Raw genomic sequence first — 17,624 nt, 5'->3', positions numbered from 1 at the left:
AACGGACTGATAAATGGGTTTAGCGAAAAAACCCAAGAATTGAAAAACGTTTTGTCAACGGTAAGAAAAGAGCGCGAAGCAAGCGTTAACCTTTTGTCTCCTTTTTCGTGCCATTCCGACATCCAACATTTTACAAAGCGTGTGTAGGTACAGCGCAATTGCACAGGTCTATTTTGTTTGGCTCCGTTCCGCCTAGTCCCTTTTTCATATATTTCTATTGTCCCCTATATCACCTCTCGAAAGTGAATTGAGAAGGAACGCAAGTCTCCACACTGGAAGGAGTTTGAGCATGCGAATGGTGAAACGAACGAGAGTGCCATGCGTCTGCAATTTATGCACATGTAGGATAAACATATAATCTAAGGAGAGAGAAAAAAAATAAAAAAAAAAAAGAATAAAATAAAAAAGAGATTGATAAATCGACCGGGAGGTGGCACCAAAAGGGGCATGCTGAAAAACTCGCTTTCCTCATTCAACAAGAAAAAGAGGCAGCGGTCGAGGTGAAACAACCAAACGGGGCGCCATTCCGATAGCGCCTTCAAGGCCCGTGAGGATTACTTAATGGACTACACGCAATTTGACACGAGTGGTGGTGCAGGGGGTGACTCAAAAGGTGTCCTACAAAATGGCGCGAATTGGAGCTTCAAATACGACGCGCTGAATGGGGAGCGGCTGAATGGAAAAGTAGCTAGTACGAAACTAATTAGCGCAAATTCGCAGAAAGCAGAGCAGCTAGCCACGCAGAAGCACAAAGAGAAGGGAAATTTTAAGCGAATAATACACAACACCATCCGTCTATTCAAGTCACAAATTTTAAGGGGCTTAATATTTAAAGAACAAAAAGTAATAGAACCGGAAAAAGAAATATTCAACATGAGATTCTTCCTAAATGATGAGCCAACCGATAGCCTCCCCCAAAGTGTGGTAACCCATAAGCAGAGCAGCGAAGTGAGCAAAGTTGCAGAAAGGAAAAAACAGATTGTCACTAAGAATGACAAAATAATTCCACTGAAAAAATCTATCAAAGCTATAATCGATAAGCCCATAAGTAAAAAAATTCAATTGAAAGAAAAGACTCTCGAGGATAACTCGCAAACGAGTGAAACGTCCCTTCTATCCAGTGAGCCATTCGAAAAGTGTTACGAGGTGGAAATAAATGAATCCAAAATTCCTCGGATTCAGGAATTATTTGGACGAATGAGAAAAGGAAGTGACTCCACGGAAATGGATGGAGAGGCGTCGGTCGGCAAGGGGGATAGACGCGTCGGAAGGTGCAACATGTTGTGGGATAGCACCCATAGTAGTAGCGGTGGGAGCGGCAAAAGTGATGAAAGCAGCGAAAGTGATGAAAGCAGGCAAAACGGTGAAAACTATAAAAGCCGTGGTAGACGTGCCCCGTTAGGCGAAGAACTCAAGGAGACCGCCCCCCTAGGACACAAAGCCAGCATCTTTAATAACCTACTACAAAGTGTGAAGCCTTGTAGAAGCTACAATATGGATGAGAGCCACCCATTATACAACTCCTTGTGCAAAAATGAAGACTCCTTCTTAAGTTCCAACTGGCACGATCGAATCAATTACGCATTCCGAAACATATGGGCCTTAAAGGAATATATACCCGATGACAAAAGTGAGGGCGAAAGAGAAAAGGAGTTTTATAACGAGCTAGAATTATTTCACATGTCCAGCAAAATAGGGGCCTGTGGATTAATATACTCTCTATTTTTTCGAAAGCAAGAATCGGAGAATAACTCAATAAGTTATTTTAAAAAATGTTTTGTCCAAGTGTCGAAAGAGAGCTATCCTCACATTTACAAAATATACAGACCCAAATTTGATGATGATTTAGTTTTCCTATTTGACAGTCTCGTCTTTACGGTAATTTTGGGAAGCAGAAGGAATGGCATCAATTATAACATGGCAAGAAAAATATACAGCAATGATATTAAGGGAAAGAACGTGCTATGTGATTGTATATTTAGTCTGAAAAACGGTTCGAAGTTTTCGTTACCTGTGGCTAGCCAAATTGACTTCATGGGGATGCGCGTCATTTCGGAACCGCTAATGCCTTTAAGTGAGGCCTACCCCCCTGTAGATGTCATTAAGGACATATTTAGAGGGTTCACATTTAGCAATTACATAAGTGATGGTGGTGACAACGAGGGTGCCAATGGGAATAAGTACCACCTCAATGGTAAGCAGACAATGGAGAGGACACCACAAAATAAACGTAATAATTTACCCAACGAGGAAAAACACCTAAAGAAGAAAAAGGAAAAGATGTTCTATGAAAGGCTGCTGTTGGAGATGGAAAACTATGACCACGAGTTGTACCAGCAGATAATGCAAATGAGCGATTCTATGAATTACCACTGCTGTATTTTCCCCTTTGGATTCTCCAACTACTACGAATGTAAAGTGTTTAAAAAGAGAAACAATGTAAAAATTTTCAAATCGCTAATTGACAATCTGTTCATTGTACGTGGGGCAGAAGAGGTACTCCCCCCATATGTTGACAACACAAATGGAGGAGGAGACTTCACCAAAAGGATAAGATACGAGTTCATAAAAGATTACTATCAGCACTCATTAAGTAATACCACCTTAGCTATTGACATTCAGAATTATAAATTGAAAAAGTATAAAAATAATGTCGACCTATTGAAAGACGCTAGTAGGGAATGCGTCCACAACATTGACAATTATATTTTACCCAAAGTTGTAAATATCGTCTCAAATTTTAGCGACAGTTTTGACATTACACAGGTTTATCACTCCCACGGGGTTAACATGCATCACCTGGGCTATCTGCTACGCACTTATAGGGACACTGTACCCCCGGAATTCCTGTCAGAGGTTATCTGCAGAGAAATTATTTGCCGCACACTCAAATCCATATATTATGAGCACATACATTCGTTTCTGTTAGGAGCACTTGGAAGAGACAAAAGGGGTAGAAGCGCAAACATTAGAAGTGGAAATCAGCATTGTTCTGATAATGCCTACTCTGTGTTCCCTTTCATTAATGAGGATAATGTCCATCATTATGACCTGGCCAGTGGTAGCAGCAGGCAGATGACGAATGACCAGTGGAAGCAGGGGACACTCGAAGGATGCAACAAATTTATATGCTTCTGCGAAAAGTGTTTCACGGAGTGGGATTATTTTCCCGAGTTTGTGCCACATAAATTGCTAATTCGGTTGGCAAACTTAACCCTAAATGTTCAGACAGTAAATTCACTGCAATTCTGGCACCAGGTGTTAATTCCAGAGTGCATAAGCAAATTTAAAATAAATTTAAGCGACCATATTAACATTAAGGAGATTGAAGTTTACGGACTGCTCGTCTGCATGGAGTACCACTTCGGCGTCTACTTTAACAAGGAATGTAAGCGGAATTATAAGGTGAGGTTGCCTCTAACCTTGGAGGATATGTCTTCCTTTGGTTCCAAGAAGGAGGGCGTTCTTTTTCCGAATGTTGCCCACCTGAGGGGGATCTGCGACTGGGGGGGGGGAGAAGCGACTGAAAAAGAGATTGGAGAATCGATCGCAGAGGCGACTGCAGAACCGATCGGAGAAGCTCCAAGTGAAATCTCGAGCGACCAGTGTGATGACGAACCAAGCCCTGCAAATCCCTATGGGTATATGAGCGAAGCGGCCAGAAGTGACACCCGTGCGAGGGAGAGGGGACACGCTTACAAGTCTCCCTACAGGGCTTCCACCACGGTCGCACAAAACAGCGCACACAGGGGTTACAACAGATCAGGCCGTGGTGTAAGTGGAGGCTGGAAAGGCAAACCTACGTGGGAGAAAAGAACAATCACAAGCAATGACGATGATAGTTCTGCCCTCTCCACCAATGATAGCACCCAAATTGGACACCAAAACGTGTACTCCTTGGTTGACAAAATACGCAAAAAAAAATGCTTATCCTTGCGGAGAAGTAACCGTGGGGGAGAAAAACACAAAAGGGAGCTTACACCTAGCGCCACCGTGGATAATCGCATAAGGGAGAACCTCCAGAGCAATCGGCACCAGTGCAGTAATTTCCAAAGGAGTAACATCGCTCTCTTTTATCCCAAGACGAACGGATGCTTTCCGAAGTATGCCACGTGGAGTTTCAGAACGATGGAAAAGCTCATATCATCAAACATCATGGTGCAGGAAAAATTTAAAGTAAAAAATATGCTAAAGGAAAACATTCTGAACATAATACACCCGAAACAGAGCGACTTTTTACAGATGAGCAATATATGCACACTTGGCTCCTGCAACAAAATCAAGAGCTTTATCAATGAGTATAATGTTCCTTGCCACCCCTACTGCATACTGAATGAAAAAATGAAATGTATAAATTATGTTAGGGCTAAGAAGTGCATTTATCTCCTGCTAAATGTTAGTCTGAATAAAAACATTTTCGAGTTATCCAAATGGTTTTTGTTTCTGGCCTATCTGCATTTCGAGCATGGCTATGTGAAGAAGTGCTTAGACGTTTGCTACTACATTTATGGGGTGATTCCGAACATAGGCACCCTAAGGAGGGACATACTCGTCCTAATCCTTCAGTGCAAAGTGAAGGAGGGGAATATAGACGATGCGCTAATAATTTACAAGCTCATCGTCATTTTTAACAAATTTTATGAGGGACATGGGAACAGCGTCCAGACGCTTGTTTGCAACGTGCTAATGGCTAGCTACTACTATGATAGGGCAAACGAGTGCAGTGGGAGGAGTAGCAGAGGGAGAAATCCGAGTCGGAATGACATCTGTGAGAAGGTCTTCTGTGACAAAGGGTGGGAGGATTACCTCGGTAACATTCCCAGTGTAGAGTGTAGAAATCACGACCCCGATGATTATCAAACGAGTGAAGCTACCAAAAAGAAAGAATATGCAAAGAACAAGTTGTTGCTAGACCAAGTGGACCATTTGGAGTTAAAGAAAAAGTATTTACTAAAAGCCTTGCACTACTCGGAAGAAAGCTATAGAGTCATTTCAACAACGTTATGTGATATTTCTATGCATTACGTGTGCATATTTGCACTGATACTACAAGGGAATATTTTAATGGGGCTACAAAAATTCCAGAGCGCGATAAAGTACTATACGATATCGCTGCAGAATTGTGAACGAGCCAAACTCCCTAACTTTGTTACATTGCACAATAAATGCCTACTAGCGGACTCGTTAAAAAATAACGGCAATTATGATAAAGCCATCGAAATAGCAGAAGAATGCCTAAAGACATTAAGCAGCTGCACGAAGTCGTCACGCAGTCTAACACTGTATGTAATTTTTCGGCTAGCTGAGATGAAGCAGTACATAGGGTGTAGAGATTTAATTTATCCAAATATCTTCTTAGGAAACATTTCCAATGTTCACATTAAAAAAAGAATTACCACTTCAGATTTTCTCATCTTCGAAAAAAGCTACTTGAATGAAAAGAATAAAAAGTATAGAAAGGAGTCAATTGACTTGTACATAAAATTATACGATAAGTTAAGAAGCCAGAAGAACTACAACCTCGTTTTTGCTAAAGACATTTTCGGGTGCTACTACACCAAGGATGATTTCTTATCCTACCAGGATGTCAAAACAGACATGGCAGAAGAGGATATGGAAAAAATTTTCCTAGTGATACAAGAGATCCTCAAAATAAAGGTAATTTCGTTAAGCATGAAGAAGCAGTTCATGTTGGCTTCTAAACTGTTGGGCATCGTGTTAACAAAGAATTCTTCCTCTTTTGTAAGAGAATTGACGCTGCTAAGAAGGGGGGCAAAAAAGGGGGAAAGAAATGGAGCGTACGAACAGAACCTACCATATGGTAAGTTCCCCCCCTATGAGTGCACCTCCACGGGGGTACACCCCAGCGTGAAAAAAAGGGAAGAAGACCATTTGGGTAGCACGACACACAACCAGAACAATGACCAAGTGTACATAACCGACCTTCTCAGCGATGTGCAGACAAATATCCAGCAGAAATATCCCAGAAAAACTTTAAATTTCCAACTTGATGATTTCCACCAAAGTAGGCAAAGCAATTTCTTCCACAGAAGTTGTTACACACGCGAATATGATTACATATCTATCGAGAAGCTCCTCTTCGATGACACTTATTTTGTCATAGAAGACATATGCAAATACTGCTATTCAAAATGTGACACGTATAATAGTAAGCAAAAGGTTGGGGCAGAGACGAATTCGACTTACTTGCTAAACCCTAGCCTATGGTTTGATTTACTTTTCTTTTCCGTCATGAAAGGCACTTGTAGTCATAACGAACTGCTCATCCTCATCGACTTGGTTAAATTTTTCCTAACGCCTTTGCAGAAGCAGCTAATTTTATTTCATGTCAAATCGTTAAGCAATATTCGCGGAAATGAGCAGTACTCCGAGTATATACAGCACTTGCTAAATAATGAGGGCAAGGAAATTTTCCGCATTATGAATATCCTGGATGGGGAAAAAAATTCAGGCAATTTGTGTGTAGGAGAACACCCCGAACTTTCCAATTTGCACAAAAAGGATGTCATAAAAAACGTTGACTATTTGTCTAACATAATTGTGACCAATCCCTGGCTCATGTCGCCTTCCAATACATTTGGCAGCGCAAGGTGACAGGTGCCACCCGTGAGATTCAGTATCTCCATTTTTACCTTCCTAAACGGGTGGGTGTTCGCGGAGGATAAAAATTCACCTGCACGGTTGGAAAAGAAAACAAAAAAAAAAAAATTCTTCACATTTTTTTTGCAAAAGGCCAGTGGCAATTGCGAGGAGGCGCCTTTTCAACGTTTCTGCCCGAGGTCCTGCCTTTCTTTTTTTCCTTTTTTTTGTCTGCCCCCTTGTGTTTGCACCTGCGCAGTTGCAGTTTTGTTTCCATTCGCTTCTCTTCCCATTAGCACGTGTGTGCTTCTTTTATTTTTTTTCCGTCTTCTTTCCCCCGTAAGGGAATACCTTGACCAACTTGTGCCATATACCCAGGAGGCATAAATTGCGCTCTGCTCTTAAAAAGGGTGAAAATTTTCAAATGCAATTCTTTTACATTTCGGGGCATTTCCCCATGAGGGTTAAACAGTGAGCCATATTCTCCTTTTTTAAGTTTCCCTGTTAAATTGTTCCTTACGCAAAGGTGGTGCATTTTTTTTTTTATGCAAAAATGTGCACACATAAAAGGGGAAAGAAGCTCGGCTAATTCTGGCTCGAAATGCGATTCGCCTAAGCATTTTAAGATATTCCTTTTTTTCCACTCAGTAGTGCAATTTTTTTGGACGCATCGTATATTGCTAATTGGCTACCCCTTGGCATGCTCGTAAAGTTACTGCAGAAGTGGGGAGCTCAGAAAGAGGCATAGGGCCCGACATTAGACGGCTGCCAGTGGCACGCAGCAAAATCGTAGAAAAAGTGGAGTTACTTTTTTTTTCTTCCATCCTCGTGATGATAGGCGAGCTTCTTCTAAACGCCTCGAGATGGCAAGTCGAGCAGCAGCTTCCAGAATATAAGACGTTGCCACAATTTGATGGCGGAAAATAGGCACCTTTCCCCATCGAGAACCAGCCAGAATAAAAAAAAAAATAAATAAAGAAGCCAGGGAATTGTCCCAATGTAAGTGTGCACAAGTAGAGGCGGAGTTGATGCCACTGGGTGAGTACTAAATTGATTTATCCCTTTTTAGGAAGAATGCCACTCTTGGTGAGTGGGAAGTGCGCCTACATATCATAGCGTTTTACGCGGTGCTGCAAAAGTTGTGACTCTAGTCTTGCTTCGGGGATCGTCCTCCTGTGAGGCGGCGCCAGAATAGTGTGCAAGTGTTTACTAGTGCTCTTCTTTCCCCTAGTAGATATTCCAACTGGGGGATGTCCGTCCATAGATGATAAAATGGGACCAGCTGGAAAGGCACATGAAATAGTAGGCCAGAAAGCTGATAGGCCAAGAAGCTGATAGGAAAGAAAACTGCGAAGCAGCCAAACTAAGAGACACCCAAACTCAGAGGCAAATATCCCCGACGCGAGCTCCAAAATGGAAAGGAAGGGAAAAAAAATTTTCAACGAAGGAAACCTGAAATTTTTAAAAGTATACTCCGACGTTCTGTTTAAATACGTGGAGGAGGAAAAGGACAAAAAGTCGACAGAGGTGCTGCTACTGTCAGAAAAAATAGAGAGCGAAAAGAAATTAATAAAGATAAACATAGACATCGTTTTAATTATCCTATTCTTTATCCTGCTTTATACATCCAACGATTTGGTAAACATAAAAAACTTGCAAAATCACATTTATAACAACATAAACGAGTCCAAGACATACTCTGAAAATTTTTACAAATCTATAAGTGACGAGATAAAGAAGGTGAACAGGGATTTCTCCTACGAACCAAGAAAGAAAGATTACATAGTATTTAAAAATTTGCGATCCAAATTTGATCTCTCCTCATGGATAAAAAATGCATTAACGGAAAGGATATCCCAAGACAACTTCCTAAATAGTAACATCTTATTTGGAAAATGCTGGAGAGTAACAATGAGATTATACAAGAAGGATAATTCTATGATGGAAAATATTTATATGTACAGGAAATTATTTGGAGTTTACCCGGATAGTTCATTTTCACATGAGTTGGAAAATTCTCGAAATGTTAATTCTTCCTATTTTGACACAAAGTGGAACTATTTATTTTCGTATGATAAGTCCTATAAAAAAATTGGAGGATTATATCAAGTAATATGTGAAAAACATTTTAGCAAAATCCAAGAACGTCTCTCTCAGGGTACTTCCTATGCCACTGATTACCCTTATTTTATACCAGCTCTTATATTAACTAATTATAACATATCCTCTGTTGCGATCGATTTTTTACTCTTCAATCCGTTACTCAATGTAATTTCCTACAACGTTTTAATGTTTTCCTTTTTGCCCAATGCGAAAACGTACAAAGAGGTTGTAACGCAGTCTGCTTCGTATAATCCGTTTGATGTATACTTCGTTGTTGCCTTGTCTGTCTTTATGGTGACATTCATTTGGTATGTTATTACCCATCATCGGAAACTCGCCATGGTTGGCTTCCGGCTTTACGTGAAGTCCTACTATACTTCGTTTCTCCTTATTGGTAAGTGGACACCTATTGTGTGTGACCCTCCGTCTGGGGGAGCGGCTGGCGTGCATGCATGTGGGGGTAACTCCATTGCCTAGGCGTTCCCTCCGTGTCCTCAGTGTGGGGCGGTCCACTTCTCAATCTAGGCAGTGTTTCTATTTTTCCCTCTTTTTTCTCAACTTTAGTAGTTGCCATTTTTTCCCTCCTTCTTCCCCCCCCTCAGCTTGCTTCGCGGCGAACCTCGTAACCCTCGGTCTCTTCCTTCTGTCCCGGAACCAGCTCCCCAAATTCTCCGTATGGTATGAAAATGGAAAGTACATAGTCGACTCCCTGCTCTACCAAGGCAGCGAAGATGGAATTATCGAACTCTTGCAGGACATGAGCATAACCCTCTCACGCGTAGAGTTAACTAAGAATATTTTCGTCTGGAACACCATCATAACCTTCGAGGTGTGCTTTTTCGTTTGCGTAAAGCGATATGGCCTGTTGATAAAAAAATACAGCAATGTAGAGAATAACATAAGGAGGGATTTTTTACATCCCTTTTTTATCATCCTTTGCATCATATTTGGATGCTTGGTAATTTTTTCCGTCTTCAGTTACACCCTCTTTCACATTGAAGAAAATGTCAGCTCCAGTATTGTCCAGACATTCATTTTCAATGTGTGTATTATATTTGCAAATTTTCAAGGAGTGAACATATCCTCTATCCTAGATGAAGAAAACATTTTGTCTTATTTATATTCCATTCCTACTCACTTTTTTATCGTCACGGTGAGTTTTGCTTTTATCTTTTATCTGGCCATTAAATCCTTCATCAAAAGGAACAAAAAAGTGTACAACTCGTTTATGCATCACTACGGCTATAAATTATCAAAGGGTAGAACTAGCGACAAGGGGGATCCCCACAGCAGAAGCGGTCATTTGAATTCTCCGGAAACGTATGGTATTTCCCTCCAAAAAAATAATGCACAGAAGGAGCATTCAAATGGAGAATCCCTAAATGACAACAGCACAATGGAAATAATCCCATATTCGGAGGTAGAAGATGAGCTGGACGAAGAGGGGAACCACAACACAGAGGAAACACGCGACTCAATTGAGCGCCTAAACGATGATGTGAAAGAACGTGACAAACAAGCTTTAAGCAGTGATGACAGCAGCACATACTCGACGCACGAATCGAATGAATACGAAGTGGACGCAGGCAAATATGACACCAATAAGGAGTTAAATTACAATGACGTGTTGAGCATAACGAAAGGGTTAAGTAAGGATAAAGAAGAGTGCACGGAGAAGAGGACCACAAAGAAAAAGGCCTTTTTTACTATAGAAAAAATGCTAGACCTATTTCTGAACCTAAAAAACAGCACCGTGTTGCCCTTCTCTACTAGGGAAAAAAAACGCATTTCGGAGGAATACAATACGAATAAAAAGAGGAGTGATGGAGTTGTGGTTTCCCTCTCTGTGTACACCTCCTTACTGATATTCATCATACTCTTTCTTATTAATGACTACAAAAAGAGGAGAGAAAGCGAAAAACTGTTGCATTATCAAATAGAAAATATTGGCTACTACCCATCTAATGCGCACTTCTCCAATATGACATTTCGTTATTTAAAAAAAAGAGTGAATGTAAATGTTAGGGAAACGTTTAACTTCCAAAAGGTAGAGAATAAGACCGACCTAATTCTGTGGTTAAAAACTTGTTTCGTTTCATTTCTGGACAACACTTCACACACCCTGGAGGGAGATCCCAATCATTACAGTAGTACCTTCCGATGGAAAGACATATTTACCATGAAGCATGAAAGGGTAAGAATAAACATTATTTCAAGAGAGACAATACAATCATCCAGCAGTAGTCTCATATGCAACTATAAGTGGCAGAACTGCTATGTGGACATACGGAATGAATTGCAATCTCTGAAGAGCCAGTTAAACGAAATAACATTACTAATTAATGATGCAACTGAGAAAGTGGAAATATCTTTTATTTTGTTTGACAAGAATGACTACCATAACCTTTTGGTGAATTTACATTTTGTCTTCAATCCTAGTGGGTATATATCCAAAAAGATATATTTTGAACACTTATTTTTTAATTCCTTCAACATTTTTCATTTCAGAGGGGCAGTAATTAATATGCTCTTCCTGATCATTCTGTTTTGGTCCTTTATAAGCATGTACTTGTATCTATTCAAGAATTTTTCCTACTTTTACAACGCATGTGTTGCGGTCCTTGTGCGGCATCATGACAGGGCTAATGCGCAGAGGGGGGAATGGAACAGGGGTAGCTGGCAGGAGGGCCAGCTCAATTCTCATCCAGGTGAACATTTAGGGACTTTTGATAATGCGAATGATTACATCTATGGGAGTTACTCGCCTAGGGGATATAACGTCGGTGGTTATGAGGGGGCGCGAAACTGGAACACATATGCGAATTACCCTGCCGCAGCGTATGCGAATTGGGGGACATACGGGAATAACCCTCCCGAGGGAAAAGCGAATTACGGATACTACGATACGGTTAACATGCCGGAGGGCGCCCTTAACGACGGTTTGGGCCAAGGCCACGTGAATCACCCCCCGAATAGGAACAGCGGCAAGACACACAAAATCGGCGCATTGCTAAAATTCAAAGTTTACCTGACGTACCTCTTCGAATCGAATCTTTTAAATTTACTAATTCTTCTATCATCCTTTTCCATAATCGCCTTGTGGCTTACTGTGTGCATATACATTAACAAGATAGAGTATAATGAAGATAAGTCGGGGAGCTATTTTAATGAATACATAAAATTGTTTTCCTTATTCTCCAAATTTGTGAATATCTTTTACTTGTTCCTTTTTTTAGTCATAATAAATATGTTTATTTTTTCTTCAAATTATGTAAAGCGTGAGAAGTTGTACGAAGCCTTATATGTTAACAGAAGGCAGATTTTGAAGTGTGGTTTTATGCTGCTACTTGTGTACCTGAATTTTTTTCTTTTTCACTATTTTTTTTATGGAATAGACGGTTTCAACGACTTGTCAACGAGTCAAAAGCCCATATACTCCATTTTAATTTTGTTGGGTCTTGTTAACGTTGATGTTTATCTGAAATGCAAAGTTTTCTATTTTCTCTTTTTCGTGTTGCCTCATTTGGTGTTTATACGCTTTGTTTTAATGTATTGCTTTTTGGCTCCCGTTATGGCTAGCTATTTAATTTTACTAAAAGAAGGCGGGGGAAAAAAAAAAAAAAAAAAAAAAATAGCTAGCCAGAAAAAAGAAGATTATTCCTCTTTTACGTTGACTCATCTGAGCAACGAGCAGTGGAAGTACTTAAATGAAGACATAAAAGAATTTTCGGCAAACGAAACTAATAACATACTGCATTATTTTGAAAATGTTAGAGACCAGATAAGGAGTAAGGAAGACATATCCAAAACGTTGCAAAACGCGTGTAATGATTTAAAGGAACAGGTGGACGAGATGCAGCTGGATTTGCGCAAAATAGAATTGAAGTGGAAGTTCCGCAGTAAACTCTTGAGTTCATCAAAGGCCTACCTGGACAAAATAAACAACCAGATAAGTATGTGCGAGGATATGATTGTGGAGGATAAGAACAGGATTTCTTCGCTCAAGCAATACGCGAAGCAGGTGAAGTTGGACGAATAGCCGCGGAACTGAAACCGGCTTCGCTATTAATGCCAAATTCACCATTAGTAGTGGCGATCTCCACAGTGAGCACTTCCCCAAGGTGCATCCCTTTAATGCCTCATTTTAGTGATCGACGTGGAGGAAAACTTGCACGGGGCGCGGATTTGCGCACAGGTGAACGGCATTAATGGTGTTCATGGGCCTTAGGCGAGCCTCGTCGATTTTAATTTTAACTGTGTGTAAATGAAGACCCAGTTGGGGGGCCGCAAGGCAACCCTGCTGGGGTAAAAAGGCATAGGCAGAAATGAAACTCAGGGGGGTACACAAATGAAACTCAAAGGAATGCCCAAATGGTTACCCAAGTGAAACCAAAGGGAACTTACTTTCTCGTTATACTGAATGAATAGAAAAAAGGATTCACGGAAGGCGAGCATGCGACAGAAATGTAGATGACAGGTTAGTGCATCGTTCGAAGCGTGACACTTTTGTATTATTCTGAGAACTGCGCCGCATGTGCAAGGGATGCATAATTATATATGATGGCTGATACGCCCTATTTTGCGCTACACATCTGCCCAATTATGCATGCACTTGGGTATATGAATATGCGTAATATACCTCTTCACGTATATGTACAGTGGTGCAGGCATTTCTTCCTATTTGTACGTGACCGCACAATTCGTGCGAATGTATTTTTTCGTGCTCCACCTTTTTGAAACAGCTCACATCCGTATGAGGGACCGTTTGGAAGCGCAGCGCGCCCAAGGACGCAATCTGCAAAGGTAAATGTACACATATGTATATCTCATTTCGCATGTACATGTGAGCGGATTGTACGTCGTTTTAGAAAAGTTCGAGTGTAGAAGTCGGAATAGCGGCGTGCGCGTGGTAGTTGCGGGAAAAAAAGAGTAAGTTCTGTTGCAATTACTTCGCCCCCCAGGTTAGCTAACCGCTTTTGCAATGATAGCAGGGAAAAGTGAAGCGCGAAATGGTTGCGTACGAACGTATATGTGCGTATTCGTATATATGTACATGTGATTGAATGCCCAACTGCCGCCATGTAACTATACTTAACAAACATGAATTTTTATGGAAAATTACCTAACTACTGCATTTTTTTTGTTGTTAAAAAGCGTTTTATCCAATTCGAATCGTTTTAGAAAGGGCCCCCCCGGGAGGTACTTACTTTTTTTCGTTTGGCTCAACATTTTAGTCGCAACAAAATGGGTAACACGGGGGAAGCGCCACTCTAATTGGAACTTCATCAGAAGGGCAACCGCCCCAATGAGAACAAAATTTGTGCTAAAGAGTGGCAGAAAAGGGAGGGTTGACAATATATCGTCGGTAAAAAAACAGCATGCAAAGAGCAGTGATAAAAGGAAGAACATTGTGTTAATCCACAGGGGCGTCAATAGAGACGAAAACAGAATAAGCTATACAAGAAATAATTTACAAAGTAATAGCAGCATCCAGGAAATAAAACACCTGAGTAACCTCCAAAAGAATGTCATCTATCTGCTAGAACGGAACAACAACATACTAGTACATGCCAAAACGTCGAGCGGAAAAACAACCATCTGCCTACTTTACCTCATTTTGAAGTTCTATTATAACTCTGAATTTGTCTTCGAGGAAGATCTAGAAAGGGAAAAGTACTTAAGCAGTGATGAATACCTAAATAGTTACAAGAAAATGCTTCTTCTAAATCAAAAGCGGAACAAGGTGAACAGGAATAAACTCAAGTACACCCCGTTTAGTGAAAAGTATGCTCAAATATATGACATCCGGCAGGACACCGATTTGTTGATGGAGGAAAGGGCCAGAAATGTTCTAAAAAAAGAGGAAAAAATTCTTATTTTATGCCCGTCTAAGGAGCTTTGTGTTCAAATTTCGCAGAATGTTTTGTCTATGATGAGTTGCAAGGACGACGGGGCAATTCGCCTCTTCATCGATAAGGATGAAATAGAGGATGCTAATTTGTCCAAGTGTGTTTCAGCTCCGAGCTTATCAAACGATGTAGAAAAAGAAAAAAATGATGAAGAAGCGGAAGGAATAAGTGCAGACATGGAGGAAGTCCCCACATTACCAAAACGTAGAAGCACGAATGACTCATCCAGAGCAGCTACCAATTTAAACGACCCCCTTTTCCTAATAGGAACGCCTATTTGTTTTAAAAACTTCCTTTTAAGCTTATCAAAGGAGGAATTGAAAGCCTTTTTGCAAAGCATAAAGTATGTATTCCTTGACGAAATAGATAGGATGTTTCCCACCATAAAAACGAGAAAATCACGGGGAATGAAAAACAGCACAAAGAAAAAAACGGCCTATTTTATCCTAGAAACGATTATGTATATGAATAAGAAGAACCTCGTTTTTGTGGGCTGTTCTAGTACCCTAAATAGGGAACTGCACAGGAGAATATTCAAGCTCTTGAGCTTGAACAGAAATAACGCCAAGAAGAAAATTTACCTGCTGCGGGAGAGTAACAGCGCTTCGAATGAAGGTACTCGTGGTGGAGTTGGCAACCCTGTGGGTTCGATACATCCGGATAGTCCTTACTGGGGGAACTCCTTTGATGAGCATCCAACAAGTGATCCAAACCAAGGGCGAGGGGATCCCTCTGGGGGTGAAAGAAGTGTGGCCACTTCTTACCAAGAAAAGGAAGACACCCACGTTGATGCTTACACGGACGAGGATGAACGGGCATGTCTATTCTCCCGGAATGGTGAGGATATCCCCCTGCAAAAGTACATAATCAAAGTGAGGATCTCGAACAAGATACGCCACCTCTACAGCGTAGTGAAGGACCAGCTGTACAGCAGCAGGATGGAAGAGGCATACAAAATCGTAAAACATTTTAAAAATAGAAAAGTGCTAATTTTGGTTAAGAATGGATGCTCCCTACTACACATGAAGCGGTACCTATCCCAAAGGAACATCTTTTCTGTGCTTCTACATGAAGAATTGCAAATATCGCTCACAGGAAATAACAACCACCTGAACAGAATGTGCCAAAAGTATGCCCATATAAAAGATTTAAAGGAGACAGTTCTACAAAATGAGGAAGAGACAGAGAAGGAATATATAAATAAGTACCCCGTTATTATAAGCTCCTTTGATAGCATTCGAGGTTTTCACATTAATAACTTAGAACTCGTTTTGTTGTGCAGTAGGCCCAAAAATGTAAATGAGTATATTCACCTGAGCGGCAGGGTTGGAAGGAGGAACAACGTCGGTTATTCCATTCTGCTGGAAGATGAAAGGAATGTCAACATTGTAACAAATTGGTTAAGGAACATACAGGTGCGTTTTTTCAAATTGGCACTGAATGGGGGTACCTCCACCGACGCGGCGAGCACTGATCGATCGGAAGAAGCTGAGAAGAGTGAGCAAAATGGGCCAACGCCCGACACGGATCGCGCAGAAGACAATTTAAACTACATCACATCGTGCATAATGGATGAACTCAATGAGGACATTCCGTGAAAGGTATTTATTTCAAACAGGGGGAAATGCATGTCTATTTTTTTTTTTTTTGTAACGTCTCATTTGTTCCCTTTTTTTTTGTTATATAAAATTATGAAATTATAGAGTTATGAAATTGTAAAATTGTAGAGTTATAAAATTTTAAAATTATAAAATCGTTTAGGGGAAACACACGCCAGTCATCAATCAGCGCATTGCTCAAATTGCCCTTTGGTGCAAAGAAGTTTTAAAAAAAAACGAATAAATGGTTTTGACGGGAGGACGATAAGGAGGTATCCATTTGGGAAGGGGCGTACATATAGAGTTCCCCCGTTTGAATACAATGGCCAAACGGAATTTCAAAAAGAAGGGGTGTGCTCGCAACAACGTGTCAAATTAAGAAGTTCACATGATTGGAAAAACTAAATTAAAAATAAGACGATATGACAGACTTTATTTGGTCAATTTTCTGCTCAACCTTTTCGATAAATGTCTTTCCCTGATAATTTTTTTTTATAACTTTTACAACGTCGATTTCGTAAAGGAGCGGCTATTGGAAGGGCGGAAGGGGAAAGAGAAATTACTAAATTGAGGTTTTGGATAGCGGGGGTAGATAATTACGCAGTTAAGGAAAATAGGCACTATTTTTTTATATCCCCTTTTTTTATTTTTTTCTGCCAAGGTGGCCGGCATTACCTGGCTGGGAAAATGGTTGGGGTACGCCAAATGTGGGGGGACGATGCACTGCCGTCTTGTGTGCTTCTTCATGCCAATGACAATCTCGTAGATGGCCCTTATGTGCTTTTGATCGTATTGCCCAGCTTTGATCTTTGGTGGAATTAAGCTATTAAAAGTTGAATGAATTATTCGAAAGTCGTTCGTCGTTTTTCCCTGGTAGTGAATATACACGATATCGCCCTCTTCAATGGGGTCCCCTTCTCCATCTATGAGGTCCTTATAGAGAATTCCGCTTGGTGAAAGAAAGGGGGTAGCGTTTGGCGTGCGTGCACACTCGCATGCAGGGGTGTAGTTCCGCCTTCACGCAGTTATTCCCTCACCCAGTTATGCTTTGGTTTATTCCCCCCTCCTGCCGTACCTTTCCGTTTTAACATAGGGTTTATCCGATTTGTACTTTTTTTCCAAGTAGGCGTCTGCCCCTTTCCCCTCTAAATGAAAAACGACCGACGTACTGGAAAATAAATATTTTTTTACGAAATAGGAATTTAGCGAAATAAAAAAGAGGTGAATGAGAAATTGTTTTTTCTCTGTAAAATGGCAACTTCGGAAAGAGAGTTTTCCCCGGTCGTAGTACTTAAAAAAGGTACCCCTTCTGGCGAAACTTCTCATTTTTACACGCTTCGGGGAAAGTTTAACCAATCTGGCCAAGTCAACCGCTTTTTTTTTTCTCTGCAAAATCACATATGTTGGGCTCCTT

At 40.7% G+C, this 17,624-nt stretch overlaps 4 protein-coding genes across 4 annotated transcripts; 3 read left to right on the top strand and 1 right to left on the bottom strand.

Moving 5' to 3' along the window:
• Positions 1-561: 561 nt before the first annotated feature.
• C922_00509 (hypothetical protein) lies at positions 562-6,615 on the top strand (the record flags this gene model as incomplete). The annotated part of the gene is made up of 1 exon (XM_008816125.1): positions 562-6,615. The coding sequence occupies one exon, from the start codon at positions 562-564 to the stop codon at positions 6,613-6,615; it is 6,054 nt and encodes a 2,017-aa protein (XP_008814347.1).
• Positions 6,616-8,013: 1,398 nt separating this feature from the next.
• Positions 8,014-12,742, top strand: C922_00508 (hypothetical protein; the record flags this gene model as incomplete). Its single annotated transcript, XM_008816124.1, has 2 exons — positions 8,014-9,097; positions 9,306-12,742. 2 exons carry the CDS (start codon positions 8,014-8,016, stop codon positions 12,740-12,742), a joined length of 4,521 nt encoding a protein of 1,506 aa, XP_008814346.1.
• Positions 12,743-14,008: 1,266 nt separating this feature from the next.
• C922_00507 (hypothetical protein) lies at positions 14,009-16,210 on the top strand (the record flags this gene model as incomplete). Its single annotated transcript, XM_008816123.1, has 1 exon — positions 14,009-16,210. One exon carries the CDS (start codon positions 14,009-14,011, stop codon positions 16,208-16,210), a length of 2,202 nt encoding a protein of 733 aa, XP_008814345.1.
• Positions 16,211-16,616: 406 nt separating this feature from the next.
• C922_00506 (hypothetical protein) lies at positions 16,617-17,536 on the bottom strand (the record flags this gene model as incomplete). Its single annotated transcript, XM_008816122.1, has 3 exons — positions 16,617-16,739; positions 16,886-17,159; positions 17,286-17,536. The coding sequence occupies 3 exons, from the start codon at positions 17,534-17,536 to the stop codon at positions 16,617-16,619; spliced, it is 648 nt and encodes a 215-aa protein (XP_008814344.1).
• Between the last annotated feature and the right edge of the window lie 88 nt (positions 17,537-17,624).

The sequence above is a fragment of the Plasmodium inui genome, assembly GCF_000524495.1.
Source record: "Plasmodium inui San Antonio 1 unplaced genomic scaffold supercont1.2, whole genome shotgun sequence".
In the NCBI taxonomy this organism is placed as follows: domain Eukaryota; phylum Apicomplexa; class Aconoidasida; order Haemosporida; family Plasmodiidae; genus Plasmodium; species Plasmodium inui.
The sequence above is the reverse complement of the archived record's forward strand: the minus strand, read 5'-3'. Positions and strand labels throughout refer to the sequence as shown.